The 20,680-nt window shown below is 46.3% G+C and overlaps 1 protein-coding gene across 1 annotated transcript; it reads right to left on the bottom strand.

Moving 5' to 3' along the window:
- Positions 1-618: 618 nt before the first annotated feature.
- On the bottom strand, positions 619-10,868 carry LOC102443906 (osteocalcin-like). Its single transcript, XM_014574980.3, has 4 exons — positions 10,699-10,868; positions 6,249-6,284; positions 3,581-3,653; positions 619-1,191 (listed from the first exon to the last, which is right to left on the bottom strand). Exons 1-4 carry the CDS (start codon positions 10,763-10,765, stop codon positions 1,062-1,064), a joined length of 306 nt encoding a protein of 101 aa, XP_014430466.2. The 5' UTR covers positions 10,766-10,868; the 3' UTR covers positions 619-1,061.
- Between the last annotated feature and the right edge of the window lie 9,812 nt (positions 10,869-20,680).

Below are 20,680 nucleotides of genomic sequence, written 5' to 3'. Positions count from 1 at the left end.
ACAGAGCAAAATATATGACAGTATAAGTGAAATTTCAGAAAGCTGATAATGTATAATATTCATTAAAAATACCTGCCTGAATTTGCAAAAAAGGAAGATACATACTGGGGATAAGGAAACCTATTCAAATAAACCAGGTACTGACCCAACTTCAACCCAAACCAACCCAATCCTGAACACACACATGCTTTTTTTGAAGATTCATAAAAGTTCAGTTAACTTTTTGGTTTATTTTTACTGTTGCCTCTGCATTTTGTTGTAGTTTTAGCCAGAACCAGAAACATAAGTGATAAACTAATCATGAGGAACAGCTTTTCTGTTTGAGTATTTTCAGCCTGACCAGAAATAGAGTGTACCAGACGCACCTGAGGCTTCCACCCAAATTTTTGCAGGTCCAAGAAGCTCAGTGAAGTATATGAAATCAAAGTGCTTAGTTGAATAGAACCACCAAACCTTTGGGGGCTCATGCATCATCACTAACACATATGTTGGCTGGTTATCCCATCCTAGGTGGCAAAATGCTGAACCTTTCCCCTCACAACAGAAAGCAGCAGGAGCAGTCCCTTTCTATTAGGGGCATGAGGATCACTGTTCTCCACAGCAAACATTACACACATACCCCGCTGCATTTCATTTATTATTCACTCCTCTCCTTGTATTTTTTTGTGGGGGGTGGAGCGGGGGGAGAGCCCAAAAGGTCTTGCTGCCACCCTTTGTCATATTTTGAGTTTCTTCAGAAGAATCTTCTCTTTTGGCTAAACTTGCTCTGGAACTTTCCTGCCAAGGAATCTCCTCACTCTCCTTTCTCTGAAAAAGCTCAGAATACTATGGTAGGCTGGAGTGGAGGAGGGTAAAAGGGTTGCAACTAGTGTTCAGCAGTCTCGTAATGGAAAATGGACACGTTGGGTTCATTTTGCTATTTTGCTCTGATCAATTCTAAGCAGAATTCAAGTGGGCCCAATTTACCTCTCTCTTTTCCTTCCTTCCCTCCTTCCCCTACCCCACTCTTTATGGAAATCAGGCTGGACCCCAGCCAAGTGAGGGAAGGGACAGTCTCTTCTTCAGAATCTCCCAAAGAAACGCTGATAAGCGACATAAAATCCCATTTGTTCTGAGAGGTAGTCACAGGGGGCGTAGTTTTCACACTGTTCCTTCCTCAGCTCCATTGGGGATTTGTGCAGTTCATAGTACCTGCAGTGGATAAAGAGAAAGGTGCTATTCATCACTCCCCAAACTCTTCTGCTGCCTGTGAGTGCTTACCCAGCATTCCCTAGAAATGGACTCCCTTATAATGAGCAACTAAAAAGGGCTAGAACTTAGGGTGTGTCTAGACTACCTAGTTTTGTCGACAAAAGTGGACTTTTGTCGACAAAACAATACCAGCGTCTACACTACCGCGGAGTTCTGTCGACATAACGTCGACAGAACTCCGCGGTTTTGTCGACGCTGGTATACCTCATTTTACGAGGCATAACACTTTCTGTCGACAGAACTCTGTCAACAGAAGGTGTTATTGCCTGTAACACTGCGTCCAGACTACGGAGTTCTGTCGACAAAGCGGCTTGCTTTGTCGACAGAACTCCATGTGTCTGGACGCAAATTGTCGACGGAAGTTTTGTCGACAGTATCTGTCGACAAAACTTCCGTCGACAAAACGCGGTAGTCTAGACGTACCCTTTGTCCCTTCGATTAATGCCCAGGGGTGGGAGAGAGCTCTTTCAGTCGTGGATGAAGCCCCTTCCCCATCTCCACAAGACTCTAAACCAGGAGTCAGAAACATACGGCACATGTGCCATAAGTGACATGCAAGATGATTTTGAGTGGCACCGGCCGCCTCCCAGGTGGTCCGTGGCTTGAGTGCATACCCCCCACCCACACACAGTGGGGAGCCTGCACTGCAGTTCGAGCTTCATGTTCGCCACGCAGCATGGCATAGGCACCAGGCAAGCAGAGCGGGTGGCATGACCCTGCTCTGGGTTCTGCATTCCTAGAGCGGCCCCGACCAGGCTGGGCGTGCAGCTTCCTGGAGCTAAGGGGTTAACATCCACTCCTCCCCCCACTACAGGCTCTGCCTCCTGTTCCAGGAGGAGGCAGGGCTGGGGCTGCTCCGTAGATCGGGTGGCATGGCCAGTCACACTCTGCTGCCACCTTCATGGGGCACTGGGGCCTCTTCCCCAGCACCCTGCTGTGCCCAGCTGGAGGCTGGAGCCAACTCTGGGCAGCCCCAGGCTCTGAGGGGGTGAGCCCTGGGCAAAAGGCTGGGCTGGACAGGGAAGTGACTCTGTACCCCCACAGCCCTCCTGGCCCCAGTGCTGCTCCTGAGGGGGCTGCGAGTCTCAGTGCTGCTGCCCTGCTAGTGTGTGCGCTGGGGGCACAGGGATGTGGGGGCAGAAAGAGGGTAAAGGAGGATGCAGCACACACTTGAGGCCACTGAGAGAGATTAATGAAGCTGCTAAAATGTAAGTAGGACTATTATTGACTTTAAAAAGTATCAGTGGCATACAGATACATACATAGAAGTGAATAAGTGAAATCTCGGCACACCACTTCTGAAAGTTTGCCAATCCCTGCTCTAAACAGTGGTGTCCGAAATGCTAGCCACTAGCCATATGTGACTATGACCAGTTGAGTGTGGCTAGTTGGCTTGAACAATGTGGTTATTTGGCCGGTTGACTGTGGCAAGTTCGCTATAGCAGTAGCCTCTCTAGTGGCTACTGCTTCAGAACTGGCTGGACACCACTGCTGAATATAGAATCTCAGCTCCTGGCTTATTGTTCCAAGGGAAAGAGTCTATAAAATGGGGTTCAACCCAGGAACCTTAGTTACCTCAGAAGCTTTATGAGCTACGTATTAAAGCCAGGCTTTTAACTCCTGCCCAAGGATGCTCCACTAGAAATGTTTTATCTCTCAGGGCCTCTGTGAGACGTAGCATCATGACCTCTCCCCAGAGGTGCATGAAGCACGCTCTTGTGTCAATCTGTCAGCACAAGTTCTGCGTCCCTATCTCCAGGAGTGTTGTAAAATAAGCACTTAATGTAGTATTTGAACCTAGCAGACCCAGTCTGGTCTGACCTCATCTCTGCATTACAGCTGAGCTTGGTGCAAGAACTGAAGGCAAAGATTAAACCACCTCACTGCATCCTGTGCTGCAGATTCTTTCAGTCCCTGATACAGATTAGAGCATCCTCAAACTTGCACCCCACTCTCCCTGGCTCCTGTGTCAATAGGCAGCATTAACCAGGAGCTTAGGAACACTGGCCAAGTTCCCTGCTTCCGGAAATACCTCCAGAATGCATCTGACATGCCCCTGTGCTGGGGGCTCCTATAGAAGGTGATGTAAAGTTGACTATGCTCACTCAATACCTAACAGACATTCCTTAGAGGATTTGTATGACTCAGTAAGGAAGAATAGGCCATTTGTCTCCAGGATCTCCTGCATCTTCTTTTTTTCTGTTTCTGTATGTGGGGTGCTATCCCAGACATAAATCAAATTCCTTGCCACATCACACTGCCTTTCTATCTCCCTCTTAAATAATCAGTTCTCTCCTGAGCCCCACTGGTGAGGCAGGGAAGATTTTACCTTTCATAATAGGGGTAGGACCTCTTCTGCCTCTTCATAAAGGCATTGGCAGTTTCTCTTTTTACCTTGATACCTGCCGTGGGAGAATAGAAGAGTGGGTTAGAGCCCCAGGGTTGCCCTCCTATAGTCCAAATACTAGAGTGTCCTCTGGGGATGGAACATCTGCTGTCCCTCATCACAGACCCTTTTCCTCTACTTCCAAGGATGTATATACCCAACCCAGTCTCCACAGTTCTGCCTCCCTAGCTTTCACAGCTGCAGAGACTTGACTCCTCCTTCTCTACTCCATCATGCTTTGTCTCAGGTGCTAAGTTCCTCCTTAGTCATGAACTCCATGAGCATGAGTCCCTTGTCATTTACCCTGTCAATCAGGAGCAAAGCTATCGAAGTCAATGGAGTCACCACAGTATGAGAAGAGACTCAAGCTCCAAATATGCAGGGATACAAACATGCTTTCCAATCCTGATGACCTTAAATCTTGTCACCTTCTATACAGTCTGAGCCAACCTAACATGGACTGTCCCACTGATCACTGCACAGTAAAGCCTTGGTACTAGTGTCCGCAGAGCACCCCAAAGTAACCAAAAGCAATGGGTGTTGTGTCACTGACTGTCGCCTGGTGAGATGCTGGTGACCATGCAGCCAGAATACCGCTGAGGGACTGTAAGAAGCCTGTGCTTAGAGTATCAGTACCGGTGTGTACAGAGTGCTAGGGAAGATTGGGAAATACACCAGTAATCTCTGCACAGAGATCCTGGTGCTCATGGGTAGAGAGTCTAGAGAAAGCAGAGGACTCTGCACTCTTTGCCCTAGCACACTGAGCACTGCATAGAGAGTTTTGGTTACCTGTGTTTGGGGAGTGCTCAGAGAGGGCGGCCAGTTGCTTCCCACAGAGAGCTTTTACCATTCCCAGCTCAGCTCCCTAACCCAGGCTTTCAACTGCCAGCAAAGTATTTTTTTCTGATGCCAAGTTACTTGGCCAGTGAGAAAGCCCAGCTATTTATCTCATGGGCAGGGAAGGGGTTATCTCAGGGGATCAATTGGTAAATGGATCTCAGTCAGATCTGAAATACCACTACAAATAAATCTTTAAGAAGTGCCAGACATTGCAACCTCCCATGTAAAGGTCTCTCTCTCTCTCTCTCTCTCTCTGTTTTCATTGGTTCTCTGGGGAAATTCCAGTTTTAATGAACCCTAGTAGCAATTTATTCTTCAGCCTATGGGAGAAGAGAAAGGACAAGGGAGCCAGGAGATAGCTTTCCTAATGGAGTTCTGTTGTGAGACAGGCTGCAGAGCAGAATGAGGGACATGGAGAACATTCAGATCCTAAACTCAGCTGAACAGAATATGCACAGTCAATACCTAGATCAAACTTACCTTTTTCCTGGCAGTAAAAATTGCAGCGATACAACATAAAGCTCAGCCTAAACTTTTTCTCAACACTTGGCTAGTCTTAGGTTTTCCTTGAAGGAACCTCTTTGTCCCAAACCCTACCTCTCTGTCCCTACACCTCACTTACATCCTAGTGGACCTAATAAGCCTCTCTTGCCCCTGCAAGTCAGCAGAACTCACTAAGCAGCTCATGCAGGTTTCTAACTCCAACTCTGAGGAACCAACAGAGCAGTGGTTTTCAATCTTTTTTTCCTGCAACCCAGTTGAAGAAAACTGTTGATTGCTTGTGACCCAACATAATTATATCTTTTGACTAGAGTGCAGGCTCTAGGGGGACAGAGTGCAAGTCTGGGGTGCAGGAGGGGGCTCTGGGTTGGGGGGGCTCACGGCTGAACAAGGGGTTTGGTGCTCATGGTTGGGCACAAGCTTACTTCCAGCAGCTCCTGGTCAGCAGTGCAGTGGGGGTGCACTGTGGATCACTCTGTGCTCCAGATGCAGCCAACAACAGATCTGGCTCCTAGGTGGAGGCATACAAGCAGCTCTGCATGCTTCTCTTGCCTGCAGGTACAAATCCTCCCCACTAGCTCCCATGGGCTGGGAACTGGCCAATGGGCATGTGGAGCCGGTGCTCAGAGTAGAGACAGCACATGGAGCCCTGTGCCCCCTCCCCCACCTAGGAGCCAGACCAAATACAGCATGGTCCATAGGGCCAGGACAGGCTGCCTGCCTTAACACCCCCCACTAGTCACTGTGTCACCCTACAGCAAAGTGACCCGGTGCCTGACATTGTGCGAACCAGTGCTAGGTCATGACCCATAGTTTGAAAACCTTTGCAATAGAGGAGCCCTGCCATTCTGTGATGCCCATTATAGGTACCCCTCTGTTTGGCTACGTGCTCAGCTAGCTCATAGCCTAAATCCCCTGTGGCTCCCAGGGCAACATGATTGTTGACTGGGCCAGCTGCCTCATATCCTGGTTTGTTTGAGAGCTGAAAAACGCAGCCTGCTCATGTCCGTGCTGTCTGCTTCCTACTGTTTGCAGAGTCTACACTTCTGGGTCATGTGAAAATTGGATCTTTGGTTGTCACAGCTGGTCTGTTGAGAGGAGAGGACTCATGATGACACCTGCTGCAGATCCCAGTGTAGGTGAAGGAAAGAGAAAGAAATTAGAGGATTCCGCAAGCGTCTCACTCATTCCCTAATCCTGATAAAGAGAAAGATGAAGGCAGATGCAGGGCTTGAGACAAGTACAGAGAAAGTCATGGCAAGATGCTCACCTGCTGCATCATGTGATTTCAGGGAGTCCTTTGAATCTGGAAAACAATGAATAGAAGGAATCAGGGAACACCACATAGGAACCAAACATGTGACTTCAGTCTTTGGCCCCATTGAGTGACTGTATCTCCCTTCCTTACTGGGCAACACCATTTCCTTTCCCACATGTGAAAATTTTTTCTCTCTACTCCCATTAGGACCTTGGCTGCACTGGAAGTTTGGGGCAAAATTTACCCACCGTTGCTAACACTAGCTCAGCTCTGTCAATAGTCATCAAGGGATCCATCCTCCTCATTCCTAGGCTGCAGGGCTTGAGCCAAGGCCTGAGTGTACTATGGCTGTAGGAAAACAGCCAGCATAAGCAAGGCAGCAGGTCCACTCCCACCCCTTGCCAAGGACGAGTGACCATTTCAGGCTGCAGTTTGCCCCTGATAAGCGACATAAAATCCCATTTGTTCGGAGAGGTAGTCACAGGGGGCGTAGTGCAGTGGGTTACTGAGGCAAGGTGAATTGGGTTCCCTGAGAGGGGAGGACGCTAGAATGCAGGGGCACCGACCTAGGATGCTACCAGCAGACATGACACCAGCTGAAAGGGGGCACTCCAGGGCTGAAGAGCTAATTCCCAAAGCAACCAGCTGGAGACATTGGGGCGGGGGGGGGGAGGGGAGACGTGCTCACCCCCATGACACTCTGACACCCATTCCTAGCTTCTGGAAAACAGTGGCTAGGGACATAAAAACATAAGATCCCACTGTATGCAACAAGGTCACTCTTAATTCTAACCTTTGATGGTCCCTGCAGTCTTTCAAGGGGAATTCCCTCTGATCTTATGGAGGCTCATGGAACCCATACTCATCTAGCCACTCAGACCATGGGGTTCTGCTCTAGTTCTTCGCTTATCACTCCTCCACCCTGGCCAATCCCAGCTGCTGTTGTATTAGAAGTATATTTCATGGGATAAAGAAGAAAAGAAATGGCTAGATTGTAAACTCTCTGATGGGAGGATTGTGTTCTTTTGTGTTGTTTTTTTTCCAATGCATTATGTGCATTTACAGCAGCAGGACACATTTGTGTCCAGACTCTAGACTATCTGTGGAGAAAGGTGCTATTCAGTAGGAGTCAAGGTACCCGAGTTTGACCCTAAGTCACCTAGGATCAGCTTGTGACCCTCAGGTCCATGTTAAATACACCTTAATTGAGTAGTACCATTGATTTCAATGGGCCTGATTTGCCAAGTAAGGTCTTACTCAACTTGAGCAAAGGCATCAGAATTGCCCGTTTCCTTGCAGCTTCTGGGAGCTAATCAGAAGTTTTGCTGTGTCACAGCAAGAGAGAGGGGAAACTGGTAGATGTCTGGTTCACTATCTTCCAAGTGAACTCTGTCCCCAAGCAGCCCCCTGTTCCTGTTCTCAGCCATGCAAACAACCTGCCACCAGAGGCAGGAGGAAGAAGCTAACCTGACAGACTTTATTTTGCCCCATCCCCTTCCCTCTGCCCTGAGAGGATATGGGCTGTCTTCACACCTGCCCCCTGACCCACCATCCCCATCTTTACTGACGGCTGCCCACGCAGCTTCTTCACCGTCATCCTGCTCCATTACACTCCATTCATCTGGCCCACAGTGCTGCTGCTCCTTTGAAATTCATCTTCTCCTGAGTGCTGACTGCCACAGTGCCCTGAGTCCCCCAGCCCTTAGCTACAAAGAGCCCAGAAGAGCAGCAGCTTCATCACAGAAACCTTCAGCACCTTAGTAATCATGTAATGTAATTACAGCTCCAGTGTTTTTCACCTGAGGATCTCTCGCTGCCCCTGTGAGTTAGGCAAATGCAATAATCCCCATATTGCAGCTGGAAGAACTGAGGCACAGGGAGGTAAATGAGTTCCCTGAGGTAACACGGTGGAGAATAGACACTAGGACATTTGACCCCTTCCCACAGCTTCCTTGTTCTACACATTAGCAGCAGGTGAGGTAGGCAGATCCTACAGAAGGATTGTAGTAAGGGAGGCAGAAAGCAGTGACCAAGGGGATACCTCTTTCACCTGCTCCTCTGAAAACGTTGCAGATGAGAGGCAATGGGGAGTCTTTAACCTAATGCTTTTTAACCTTAGAAAGATTCAGTTCAACTCTGAACTATGGCAAAGGTACTGGCCAACTCCTGTTTTATCCAAATGCCAGGAGACATTGGTGCCTTACGAAATGTCAGAGGACAACATGCTGCCTGCAGCAGAATGGAGCCTTCTGGATATCTCTAGGCTTTTGGAGTCAATCTGCATTTTTCTCTCCACGTGGAAACTGATATAAGATTAGACCAAGGCAACTGGACAAGCTGGAATACAATAGTTGCTTGAGAGCAGGCTGACCAGGAATGAGAGAGAGAAGCTGTCCGAGAGGAAAACAATTAAAGATTAAAAACTAAATTGCAAAATATTAACTAATTTCTAATTTATTCCAAATCTGATGCCAGGGAGAGTGAGGAATTTAACACTGACAAGAATTGCCAAATACAGGACAAGCTTTCTGCTCTTCCTCTCTCAGCATCCCCGTCCATTCTGCCAAAGCAGAGAAAAGTTGAACACTGGCTATTTCAGATCTGGGTCTCCTGTCCCTGCCTGCTCCAACTACGTGGCTGTCTCCTGATCACAGCGCTCTGGCTATTTCAGCTATTTCCTAGTTTAGAGGGATGACTCTGTACATCCCAGTCCAACATATTTCAATGGAATTGAAACATGTAGCTCTATTTTTCTCCTGACATGTCTCTAGGTACTGTATAACTTTCTAGTATTGGCAGATATAATGGTCCCTTACCCATGGTCCAAGCAGTTTAGCTCAGCAGTTCCCAACCTTTTTTATACTGCGGACTGGCAAACCCAGTCACAAACATTTGGTGGATTGGTAGAATCCTATTTTCATATTTGCATATTCATTGTGCAAATAATTAATATGCAAGTACGTAAATACATTATACTGGTCCATCAAAAGTCCTGGACCCCCAGAGCGGCCACAAACAGCCAGCTTCAGCTCCAGCAGTCGCCACGTGGCAGACAGCTGCTGCAGTTCAAGCCAGCTGTTAATGGCAGCTCTGGGAGCCAGGGCTGGGGTACACCCTGGCCCCAGAGCCCCTCAGTGCCAGCCCCCCAACCCAAAAGCCTTAGAGACCCCCACCACAAGACCCCCAAGCCTCCCTTTTTTGGAGCCCCACTGCACCTCTCCCCCCTCCCCTGAGCCTTCCCCAGTGCCAGCTCCCAGTCCCAAATATTAGCCCCATCTCCAGAGCCCCCCAGTGACAGCCCCCTGCCTCTTAGAGCCCCCACTTCCACAGCCCCCCAGCACTAGCCCCACCCCCTCACCTAGCCCTGTGCTGCCTCCCAGCTGCCAGCTGAGCACTGCTTCCCAGGTCACAGCTGCTCTAAGGCTGCCATGCCAAGCTCCGTGCAGCCCTCCCATCACGCAGTGAACCGCTCTTCCGCAGCTAGGAGGAGACCCCACTCCTGTCCAGCGCTGGTTGGCTGAGAGGTGGGGCAGGACACACCTCTCCCAACAGCCACAGTAGGAGGGGAGGCGCTGGGTGGGGTACTGCAGCCCCAGGCCCCAGAGCCGCTGCAGCCCGGCTACAGACCAGCAGTTAGGAACTGCTGGTTTAGCTAATTTCCCTGAATTCAGACTTGCAGCCAAAGTTCCCTCCCAATTGTTTCCATCCATGTGCAGAATAAATTTTGTTATGTGCACCAAGGTATGTGTGTATGTGCATCTCCAGTAGAAACATATGCTGCTGACTATGGGCAGCTGTGGGCACTCTGCCAATCAGCTGGGTAGTATGTGAATCTCTCCTGGGCAGCTGCCCAAGCACTCAGCTTACAGGGAACACTGCAGCCCAGTCCATTTGTCCAAAACTGGGGACCTAACTTTGCTAATTCACCTTAATCCTAAATTGGATTTCTGAAATTGCCAGTCATGCCCAACTGTGCAATAGTGTATGTCCTGGTGCTGGCAAAGATCTATCAGGGTTAGGCTAGAGACTCCAGACCCATTCTTCTTTGTGACCTGTCTAATACCTTGCCAGTGCAGTAGCCCAGTGAATACTGCCTGGCCCCAGAGCAGGTCTTATCCCAGGCATGCAGCCTTCTTGGGTTTCCAGTGTTCAGTAAGACACTCACGCTATATCTACACTGCACGCTTATTTTGAAATAACTCATGTTGTTTCAAAATAACAGAGCGTACATCTTCAAAATAATTTTGAAATAACAGGCTTCTTACTCTGACTTTTGTAACCCTCATTTCAGGAGGAGTAAGGGAAATCGAAGGAAGAGTGTTCTTCCTTCAACTTCCTTCAGTGTAGACAGTGCCAAAAGTCAAGTTAATTAATGCAATTAACGTAGCTGACGTTGCGTAGCTTAACTTGACATTAGCCCGTCAGGGAACACTCGGGTGAGATAAATGCTGTGTCTCCTTACCTCTTTCACAAGAGCAGAAAGCTGCCAGGGCCAGAGTCAGGAGTAGTAGCACCAGAAGTGTCCTCATTGCCTCCTTTTTGTCTAATACTATTCTACAGCCGCAGCGCTTCTCTTGCAGGAGGGTTCTGGAGCTTGTCTCCCAGCTGCAGTTTATATCCTGTGACCAGCAGAAGAGATCAGGACTCTGGCCAAAGTGTCTCAAACTTCAGCATTCCTATGTCCCAGCTCCAACACAAAGCTTCGTCTCTGGGCCAGTAAACATCTGGTCCTGGCAATCATGTGCACATCCATCTCAGCCCACAGGCTCACAACACTTCCAAATGACTCCGTGGAGTGCCAAATGGGAAAATACAGCTTAATTACAAACATCCCGGAGTTCAGTGTTAAGTGAGAAACTGATTTGCCACTGCTTCTAAGAAGGGCAATTGGAGAGAACCATTGTGTCATGAAGTGGTGTGGCCGATGAAGGGGGTTTCATGTGACCCATTTTGCTAATCAAACAATCTTAACACCTTCGACAATATGGGTTTAATCAAATCCTGCTTCAGTTCAGATAGGATGAGCTCCGTCTAGTCTGGCATGCTGAGGTCACCACAGAGGCTGTTTTCTTTCTGTGCTATAAGTGGCTTGCCTGGAAGGAACACACCACATCACTTTTCACCTCAGACCCCTTTCAGGAGCTCCTTCCAGACCAAATCATATGGAAGGATCCACTGTGCAGTGCAGGGACGGGGGAGCTGAGCAGAAAAGGCAGACCCGTGAAATATAGGTAGTAATTTGATCTGTTCCAGTCTCAAAGCTAAGCAGCGCTCTTGTTTCAGGCTACGGGTTTGGTGACCTATTAGGGGATTGTTTTCCTCTAAGTCAAGACTGATCTAAACTAATGCTCCAGAAGGAACCTTAGGGCACTTTGCTGCAGGAGGTGGCATCGTACAGGTAAGATATAAAATCAAAGCTAAATTTCTGGGGCCAGATCCTCGGCTGATGTAAACTGGCTCCACCAATACCAAGACAACAAGGCCTATACATACCACCTGAAGATCCCATGCTTTCTGAAAGAGAATAAATGTTAGTTCCAGTGTCTTGGCCAAATTGCAATTTAAGTGGTTACATTCTGTCAATTCCCCTTGTAGTGTCAACTAGAGACAGAGTGTTTCCTGTCCTAAGATGTTGTGCAGTGTTGTGTTAAATTAAATGTCTGCCAAAGAGACAGCTACATGGCAAGGGAATGAGGAAGTGATCTTGCTAGAGCCTGGTTTTCAAAAATGGGCTCTTCACTCTGATGATTTTGGAAGCCCTAGAGCATGCTTATATTATGCTGACAGACCCTGGTCGTCTGCAGGCCAAGTTGAGCCTCAGACCTCTGGAGCTTAGTGCATGAGCCTCTACCACGCGAGCTAAAATCCAGTTGGCTGTGAGCAAGGGTGGTATAGCAGACTCATTATTCTCTCTGTGAGCAGTCTTGGGGTACGTCTAGACTACCGCGTTTTGTCGACGGAAGTTTTGTCGACAGATACTGTCGACAAAACTTCCGTCGACAAAGAGCCTCCAGACACATTGAGTTCTGTCGACAAAGCAAGCTGCTTTGTCGACAGAACTCTGTAGTCTAGACGCAATGTTACAGGCAATAACACCTTCTGTCAACAGAGTTCTGTCAACAGAAGGTGTTATGCCTCGTAAAATGAGGTATACCAGCGTCGACAAAACTGCTGAGTTCTGTCGACGTTATGTCGACAGAACTCAGCGGTAGTGTAGACGCTGGTATAGTTTTGTCGACAAAAGTCCACTTTTGTCGACAAAACTAGGTAGTCTACACACACCCTTGGTGCCACTTGATGGGACAGCTCACCACACCCATGAAGTGTGTGGGTTACATACTTCCCCTAGCTGAGGAAGCACATCCCAAGCTTTAGAGACTTCCCAGTTTAAATTCTGGTTGGCCTCCCACATGTACTACTGAGAGACCCCAGTTGTCTATGGGCAGAATCAAACCTGGGATCCTCTATCCCATGAGCTAAAAGCCAGCTAACACTGTAGAGCAGACACATTTTTCTCTTTGTAAGTGGTCTCAGGTCCACTTGATAGGACAATGGACCAAACCCAAGAGGTGTGTGGGTTACAATTATACACAGGAAATAAGGAGGATGTAGCAGCACGGGGGCGAGAAGGATCAATGAGTTGAAGATTAGGAAGACAGAACAAGGGATAACTATGTAGGTTTGGCCAGGATGAAGAAAGGAGTAGATACACAGCATTAAAGGATAAAAGGGAAATGGACAAAAAGATGATCCTAGTGAGACCAAGTGCATGAAGTAATGTCTTTTATTGGACCAACAGAATTCAATATCCTGAGTTATCTAATGTCCTGGGACTGATACAGCTTCAACAACACTGTGTATGAAAGATGACCCTGTAAGACAAGACAGTGAGGTAATTAGAACAACTTCCACTAAAAGATATTACCTCACCGACCTTGTCTCTCTGTACTATCCTGGGACCGACACAGCTACAACAACATTGAAAATCACCCTGTAAGAATCAGAAGAGTATTGAAGATGGAGTCCCACCCCCCTAGGCTGTGTCAAGACTCAAGGGTTTTTTCGAAAAAAATAGCCTTTTTTTGAAAAAACTTCACTTGCGTCTAGACTACAGCCGCGTTCTTTCGAAATTAAATCGAAAGAACACGGCTTTTCTTTCGACGGCGGTAAACCTAATTTCACGAGGAAGAACGCCTTTTTTCGAAAGAGCACTTTCGAAAAAAGGCGTTCTTGAATGCAAACAGGGCATTTTCGAAAGAGAGCATCCAGACTGCCTGCATGCTTTCTTTCAAAAAAGCGGCTTGCTTTTTCGAAAGTACTGGTTGCAGTCCAGACACTCTTTTTCGAAAGAGGCTTGCAGTCTAGACGTAGCCCTAGGAAGTCTAGGTGAAATGAAAATGCTCTCAAGAGGTGTCTGGAGCACCGGGTAGAACGGCAGCTGAGTATTAAGGTTGGGCTGAGGCACAGAAAGGCACTAAATGTAAGGGAGGAAAGGAAGGAGAAAGAGAAATGAAGAGAAACAGAAGAAATAAAGACTAAAAACACAAAGGACAGGAGCAGAAGCAATTTCATTGGTGAAGAGGAAGGCAGAAGATAGGAAACACATTACATGGAATTAATTTAAGGATAGTAGTTAAGTAAAATAAAGAGGAGGAGAGAAGATGGAGATCTGCTTATTGGATAAACCCCGTGATTTACTGGGCTTAAATTAAAGTTAAAGATAAATAAATGGAAATCTAGGCAGTACAGTAAAACAAATAAATAATAACAATTATCCCTAACTTCCTGGAAACACACCAGCAGCCAGCCAGCAGCCATAGAAACTGCCATTTGACAACATCAGGCAGCCCTCGATATCTTCAACATGATACAAGACTTTGTTTTGGGGGAATTTAACATTCATTCTCCTGAACTTTTGGGTGTTGGACCCTCTCCTGGTACAGAACTGAACTGTATATTATCTTGGCTGCCAGGAGATGCAGTCAGGACCAGAGGCAGAAACAAAATAAAACAAAAAATCCAAGCCTGTTTTGAATTCATTTGGGCATAGGCTGGATGGTGACATCAAATCCCAAGCTGCCTGCAGCTACTCTGGAGATGAGAGCACATTAACTAGTTCTTAGAGGCTGACTGTGTAGGTGTTCTCAGTTGTAAATAATGGTGTTTATGGAGACAGAGTCTTGTTTGGTCCTGGCTTCTCCCACCAGTTAATCTTTCCCTGTGCATGAATGGTGGGATTGGCATACTTCTCCATCATTCCTCCAGCTATCGCTCCGTTATCCAAGGGTCCATTATATATCCCTCTATGTGTGTGCACTATATAGCTAGCTCTTTGTGTATGGGTTTGAGAAAGTACATGGTATATATGTGTAGAACATTTATTAAATCTTTTAACTCTGCCAAATGTGAATTTCACTGGACCACGTCTGCAATCTAGGGACCATGTTTCTGCCAAATTTTAAGATTCCAGCAACTCTAGAGCACAGCGATAAAAGGCATAGTGTTTTTCTTAGCAGAAAATGGCTCACTTGATTTGGAAGGAACATTTTGAAAAAAAATTGTGTCCCTTGACTGAGAGCAAACATCAAATTTCAGCTGAAAATAAAAAAGCATTGAAAAAAACATGGAAAAATGCCCTTTAAAATGAAACCCTTAGGCAGCCTTAAGTATAGACCTTGCTATGATTCCTAGCTATAATATCTACGTGTGTATGTGTTTAATAATATATGTTCTTGGAGAACATTATTCAGCCACTAAATTCCTCGGTGCTCTGCATAAATTTCCAGAAAGTGTATGCTTCCCGGTAAATAAAGGAGACATAGTTGAAACTCAAGCTGTGTGAGAGCCTGTTTGTTTGTGTCTTTAGTTTATATTTATTTAGCTTAATAAATGCCTCCATCTTAAGATGAAATGTGATTCCATATACCATGGCAATCTGCATTTAGGGAATGCATGAATGTGTGAGGTGCTCATGTATGGGACATGAGGTATAGATGGCTTCATTGCTCATAATTAATGGGTAAAATATGCAAATGATTCCAAATGAGTACAGCTAAACCCTTTATACCACACCACAGTATGTTTTATTTGCTGCATGCCATATATTGTACATGTAGGGAGAAATCAACAAACATATAACAGAATCTTTTTAGTGCATTGTGACGGCATTAGAATCAGTCCCAGAAGACATGGGTTTCATGGCAGAATTCAAGTGAGGTGCTTATGGGTCAACAAACCCTCAGCAATATGTGCTTCTGCTTTCCGCCCATGGATGTTGTAAGAATGCCTCATGAGTAATTTCATTTGCTCCTGTGCCCAGTTTACAGGTGCTCCTCTCCTGGCCTTGTCATTCCTCAGTAGGATTTGTGATTGGCCTATAAAAAAATAAAAATCCACTTTTATTTTTTTTTTCAGCCTCTGAAACTCTGTTGCACCTTTTGAATGTGGCCCAGTTTCCCTAGGCTACACTGCATAGGTGATTTCAGCTTGCTGAGAAAAGCATAATGGATAGTCTAGGTAGGGTTGCCAGGTGTCCGGTTTTCTACTGGACAGTCTGGTTTTTGGGCCCTTTGTCCAGTAAAAAAATCCAGAAAATACCAGACATGTGCAATGTCCGGTATTTCCTGGATTTCTGACTGAGCACCGGATGGAAGCCTGGCGGGGGCTGGGGGAGTGGCTGGGAGGTGGGGCGCAATTGGCGCTGGGAGCCCTGGCTGCATCTGACGCCTTGGGGAGGAGGAGAAGCCCTGTCCCTGCTCCTGAGCGTGTGGTGGAGCCGCAGCCGGACTCACTCTCGCTTCTCCGGACCATGCGCGGGACTGACAGTGCCCTGGGATCTGCATGTGCCTGGGTCAGTCCCACCCCCGTCCTCCCGCTCCCGCTTCCCCCGACCCCGTCCCAGCCACCCCTGCTTCCTGCCGGCCAGTTCTTCTCCTTCCTATCTCCCCGGGGCCAGCCACACTGCCCCCGACCCCTCCCCCAACTCCCTGGGCCAGCCACGCTGCCCCCGCCCCCATCCACTTGCCCAGTCCCCTTCCCCCTTCCTGGCCGGTCTCCCCCCCCCCCCCCCCCCCACCCCCATCAAGTGTGTCCAGTATTTTTTCTAAACCTACCTGGTAACCCTAAGCCTGAGGGGTAGGAGTTAAGAATAAGTTTTATGGAGCCTTTTATAAATCTCCAGACAGGTCAAACTAAAAGCAACTGAACCACTGCCATGTACAGTAGCTGCACTGCAACAGGAATCCCTAGTGATGGCCACCCCTCCTCACTCCCTGCCCCAACAATACACACCTACTCTACACATCCAATGCCACCATAGAACAGGAACCATCAGTAATGCCTGTGTCTCTCTTCTCTGCTCCTCTGTCTCTACAACAGGAGCCATCAGCGAAAAAGTACCAAGTACAGGTGTGAGTGGATATGTAACAGAAAACTGAAAATCCAGTTGATATAACTAGCATGATTTTTCTACAGCACGGCTACTCAACATGTGGCCCATGGGCCGCATGTGGCCTGTGGCCCATTTATTTGTGGCCCACAGTGCAGTTTGGGTTTATGTGGGGCTCAACATGTGCCCTGCGGGTGGTATCCTTTGAACATGATCTCCACTTGGAACACACTCCACAACCGTGAGGCCTCTGCCAGGTGGGGTGAGTATTAAAAGATGCAAAGAGACTGGCTGGCTGGAACAGATGGGTACAGGGTGTCGGCGTTTCTAGACGCCAGAGAGGAGGTGCTGGGAGCACCAGGGCATTGTAGGATGCTTTGTATTCATGCCCGTCAATGTGAAAGAAGCTTTTTGCATATATATTTGCATGTATATGCAACCACACTTAAGTTGCGGCCCTCGGCATGTGCTGCATGTGCTGTGGCCCCTGGGGCTTCCAAAGTTGCGTAGCCCTGCTCTTCAGTGTCTGCTTGCTTTCTTTCAGCAAACTTAACTCACCTCCTCCTTTTGATCTGGGAATCACTGGGCTTGTGTGAGTATGTATATCAGCCCCACCAGTACTTTTAATATTTTTATTCCAAATTCGCTTTTGCCTGAGAAGCACTTGAATTTTCTTTCACTGAATTTGTATTGGTTTAAGTCCATTGACTTGGCTGGAAGTCCTCTTAAGTATGTAAATGGGATAAGAACTAACCCAAGAACATTAAATTAAGCTGGAACAGATTCTCAACTGGTATAAATCAATTTTAGTTAATGAAGTTTGGCTGTGCCACTTTCCATCAGCTGGGAATCTGACTGTCTCTGGGAGGTTTCTTTCTGTGTGATTGTATACGTACTCGTGCTTTATTCATGTGGTTTACATTTTTGTTTGTTTCCCTGACTGCTTGAGGCAGATAGAGAGATTTGTTCCTTCTTTCTTTGCATTTTTCCCTATATTGTTACATTCTTTTCTGTAAGTTAGTAAGTTTAAGGGAACAATAGAACCTTGCTTATTTTAGGCTCCTGAATTTTCAAAACCCCCAACATTCTACAGCTTTATAAAAACCACTCTTTTGGTGGGGGCAGTGATCATCCAGGCTATGTCTACACTGGCAGCTTCTTGCGCAAGAACAGCCATTCTTGAGCAAAAACTACACTGCACGTGCGTTCTTGCGCAAGTAAATTTACAGTCTGGCGTTGTAAAACAGGGATTCTTCCGGAAGAGTTATTCCTCTTCCCATGAGGAATAAGCTCTCTTGCGCAAGAACTCTTCCACAAGAGGGCAGTGTAGACAGGCATCATGAATTTCTTGCGCAAGAAGCCCCTCTGGTTAAAATGGCCATCAGAGCTTTCTTGCGCAAGAGAGCGTCCACACTGCCATGGCTGCTCTTGCGCAAAAGCACATCTCTTGCGCAAAAGCACATGCCAGTGTAGACGCTCTCTTGTGGAAGACTTTTTGCGCAAGAACTCTTCCACAAAACAGTTCATGCGCAAGAAGCTGCCAATGTAAACGTAGCCCCACTGTTTATAACATACAATACTGCACTTCTACATAGTGATCTAATCCTAACAGTTGAATAAGGCATATGCTGCTTGCCCAGGGTTAAGTCTTTATTTTGGGGTTGTGGTAGACACTCCAAAAGAGGAGATTGAAGACCGATAAAGAACTTGATATTAACCACTGTCCTGCTGAAATAAACCAGCAACCCATCTGAGATGCTTCATGTGGGAAGTTATCGCAGAGTAAATTTTGTTGATGAAAGTCCAAGGCAAATTAGACAAGGCACTTTGGTGCAATTAGTGTTTTTAAGAAATGAGGTTTTGGTGGTGGTGATGGTGGTGGTTTTTATTTTTGGTTTTGGTTTTTGAGGGTTTTTTTTTTCTTTCTGGAAAGTTTCCTAATTTAGATTCCACATTTGTTTTATGCTATTGGGTTCAAAAACTGTTAGTTGCTTTGGCTAGTTTAGAAGAGTTACGAATTTAGGATTTGTTGGAGTGCGTCTACACTGCACCTCTATTTCAAGATAACTAGCATTATTTTGAAAAGATAATGTGAGCTTCTACACAGACATTCTGTTATTTTAAAATCATTTCAAAATAATAGACAGCTTATTCCAAAATCTGTAAACCTCATTCTACGAGGAATAACGCCTATTCCAAAACAGTTATTTCAAAATAAGGCATGTGTGGACACTCCACTGCTGCTATTTTGAAATAGCCCCTTACCAAGGCCATTCTAAGTTATTCCTCCCCAGTGTTTCTGGGGCTCCAACTCAAGATAGCATGTCTACATTAAGTAAGCCTGCCTCAAACTAATTTTGAGGCTTTCCTGCGGTGTTGACGTGCTATTTTGAAATAAGCTATTTAGGAATAACTATTCACAGGAAGTGCCTATGTAGTAAGGACAGTAGAATGTCCACATGGACTTTCTGTACATCATATAGAGGCAGGGGCAGATGACGATTTTGCGGGGCCCAGGGCAGCACAATTTTGTGGGGCCCCCCTTTGACATGGCACATGCGCAGTGGCGCCACAACGTATGTGCGGGGCTTCTTGAAGCGCGGAGCCCGGGGCGACCGCCCCGCTTGCCCTGCCCTATATCTACCCTGCATAGAGACTTAATGTGGGAACATTCACTGCCCATGGTTTTCTGTCAGAAATCAATTCTGAGAAACATTGACTTTTAATGTAATAAATTTTAAAAATATCATTAAACTTGAGCAAAGATTGAATATGCATATAACTTCAGGGGAAAGTGCCTTCAAAACACAATGATATATGTAAAAAGATTGAAAATATATTAATGCAAAATTCAGGGAACCCAAATAACCATATAATCTAAGACATAAACACTGGAGTGTCATTTGCAGTGAGGCAAATCCAGAGTAACTCCCGTGAAATCTGTAGCAATACTCTGGATTTACACCAGTGAAATTGAAATTTGACCAGAAGGACACTGCAAGGACACTACATAGCTGCAGTCTGGCATCGCTGGCCAGTAATCTTGGGCTACATCCTGGGGTGGCGGGGAGGAGAACTGCCCTGCCCCTGGGCCAGGTGGGAGGGTGCGTATGTCCCGAGTTTGCCTGTGTATTTGACAAAAGCTGAAGGCTGTTTATGGAAGATACATGTTTATAATATGTAAAGTAGATGTGGGTTTATGCTTAATCTCACAATATATCCACAAAATTGGCATCTTATAGCTCATAACTCTAGGTGGTTTCCACTTCTATATTTGAGTATTTGCATATGAACCTGAGGAAGCCTGGAGCCTTGAATACTGAAGCAAGGTATATTTAGCAGGTAGAGAAGACTTTATGTGTTTCAAGAGCCCCAACACTGCAGAGATTCAAAAAGTTCTGGTTGCTAATGGACTTGAGGGGTATTTACATTCTTGTCTATGGCAACACTGGGTTCTATTAAGAATGTGAGAAGGGCTTTGCCCATTTCTTTGGTGTTGATACAAGTTATAATGTGTCAGATGTTTGTGTTCTTCCCCTGTGACTGAGACATGAATCCTTGGTTGTTCTGTGCACAGTGTTCAGGAATCAGGCTGGGTCTTCATTTCAGATATGGTATGGACAGAGATGGGGTCAGAGTTAAATCTGTCTAGGTGAATTTAATTGGTCATTTCCAAACGTTGGAGGTTTTAAGCATAACCTTAACTTTAAATTTCCTGGCTTTCTAAAAATTAGAGTAATTTTTATTTATATATTTTAGTTACCATGCTCTTTTCCCCTGGCACTCATCATTTTTCAATCTTAACAAATTATTTTGTTTTAAAATTAATATACAAGCTCTTTATCAAACTATATAATGGATTTTTTGCCAATTATACACATAAATTCTATGACACAAGATGTACTTGGTACATATCTACTGTTGAAATAATTTCTGAGGACACACAGTTTACAGAAAGACCTTGTCATTCTGTCTGCTGCTGTCTCCTAAAATAGCAGCTCTCAAGCTTTCCAGACTACTGTACCCCTTTCAGGAGTCTGATCTGTTTTGTACACAT

The sequence above is a fragment of the Pelodiscus sinensis genome, chromosome 1 (genome assembly GCF_049634645.1).
Source record: "Pelodiscus sinensis isolate JC-2024 chromosome 1, ASM4963464v1, whole genome shotgun sequence".
Taxonomy (NCBI): Eukaryota; Metazoa; Chordata; order Testudines; family Trionychidae; genus Pelodiscus; species Pelodiscus sinensis.
Note: the sequence above shows the minus strand (reverse complement) of the source record. Positions and strands in the feature narration are given on the sequence as shown.

Coding starts and splice junctions, on each gene's coding strand:
- LOC102443906 (XM_014574980.3), bottom strand. CDS start 10,765: ATGAGGACACTTCTGGTGCTACTACTCCTGACTCTGGCCCTGGCAGCT. Junction 6,285..10,698: donor TTTCTGCTCTTGTGAAAGAG/GTAAGGAGACAC, acceptor ATTGTTTTCCAG/ATTCAAAGGACTCCCTGAAA. Junction 1,192..3,580: donor TCCTACCCCTATTATGAAAG/GTAAAATCTTCC, acceptor TATCCACTGCAG/GTACTATGAACTGCACAAAT.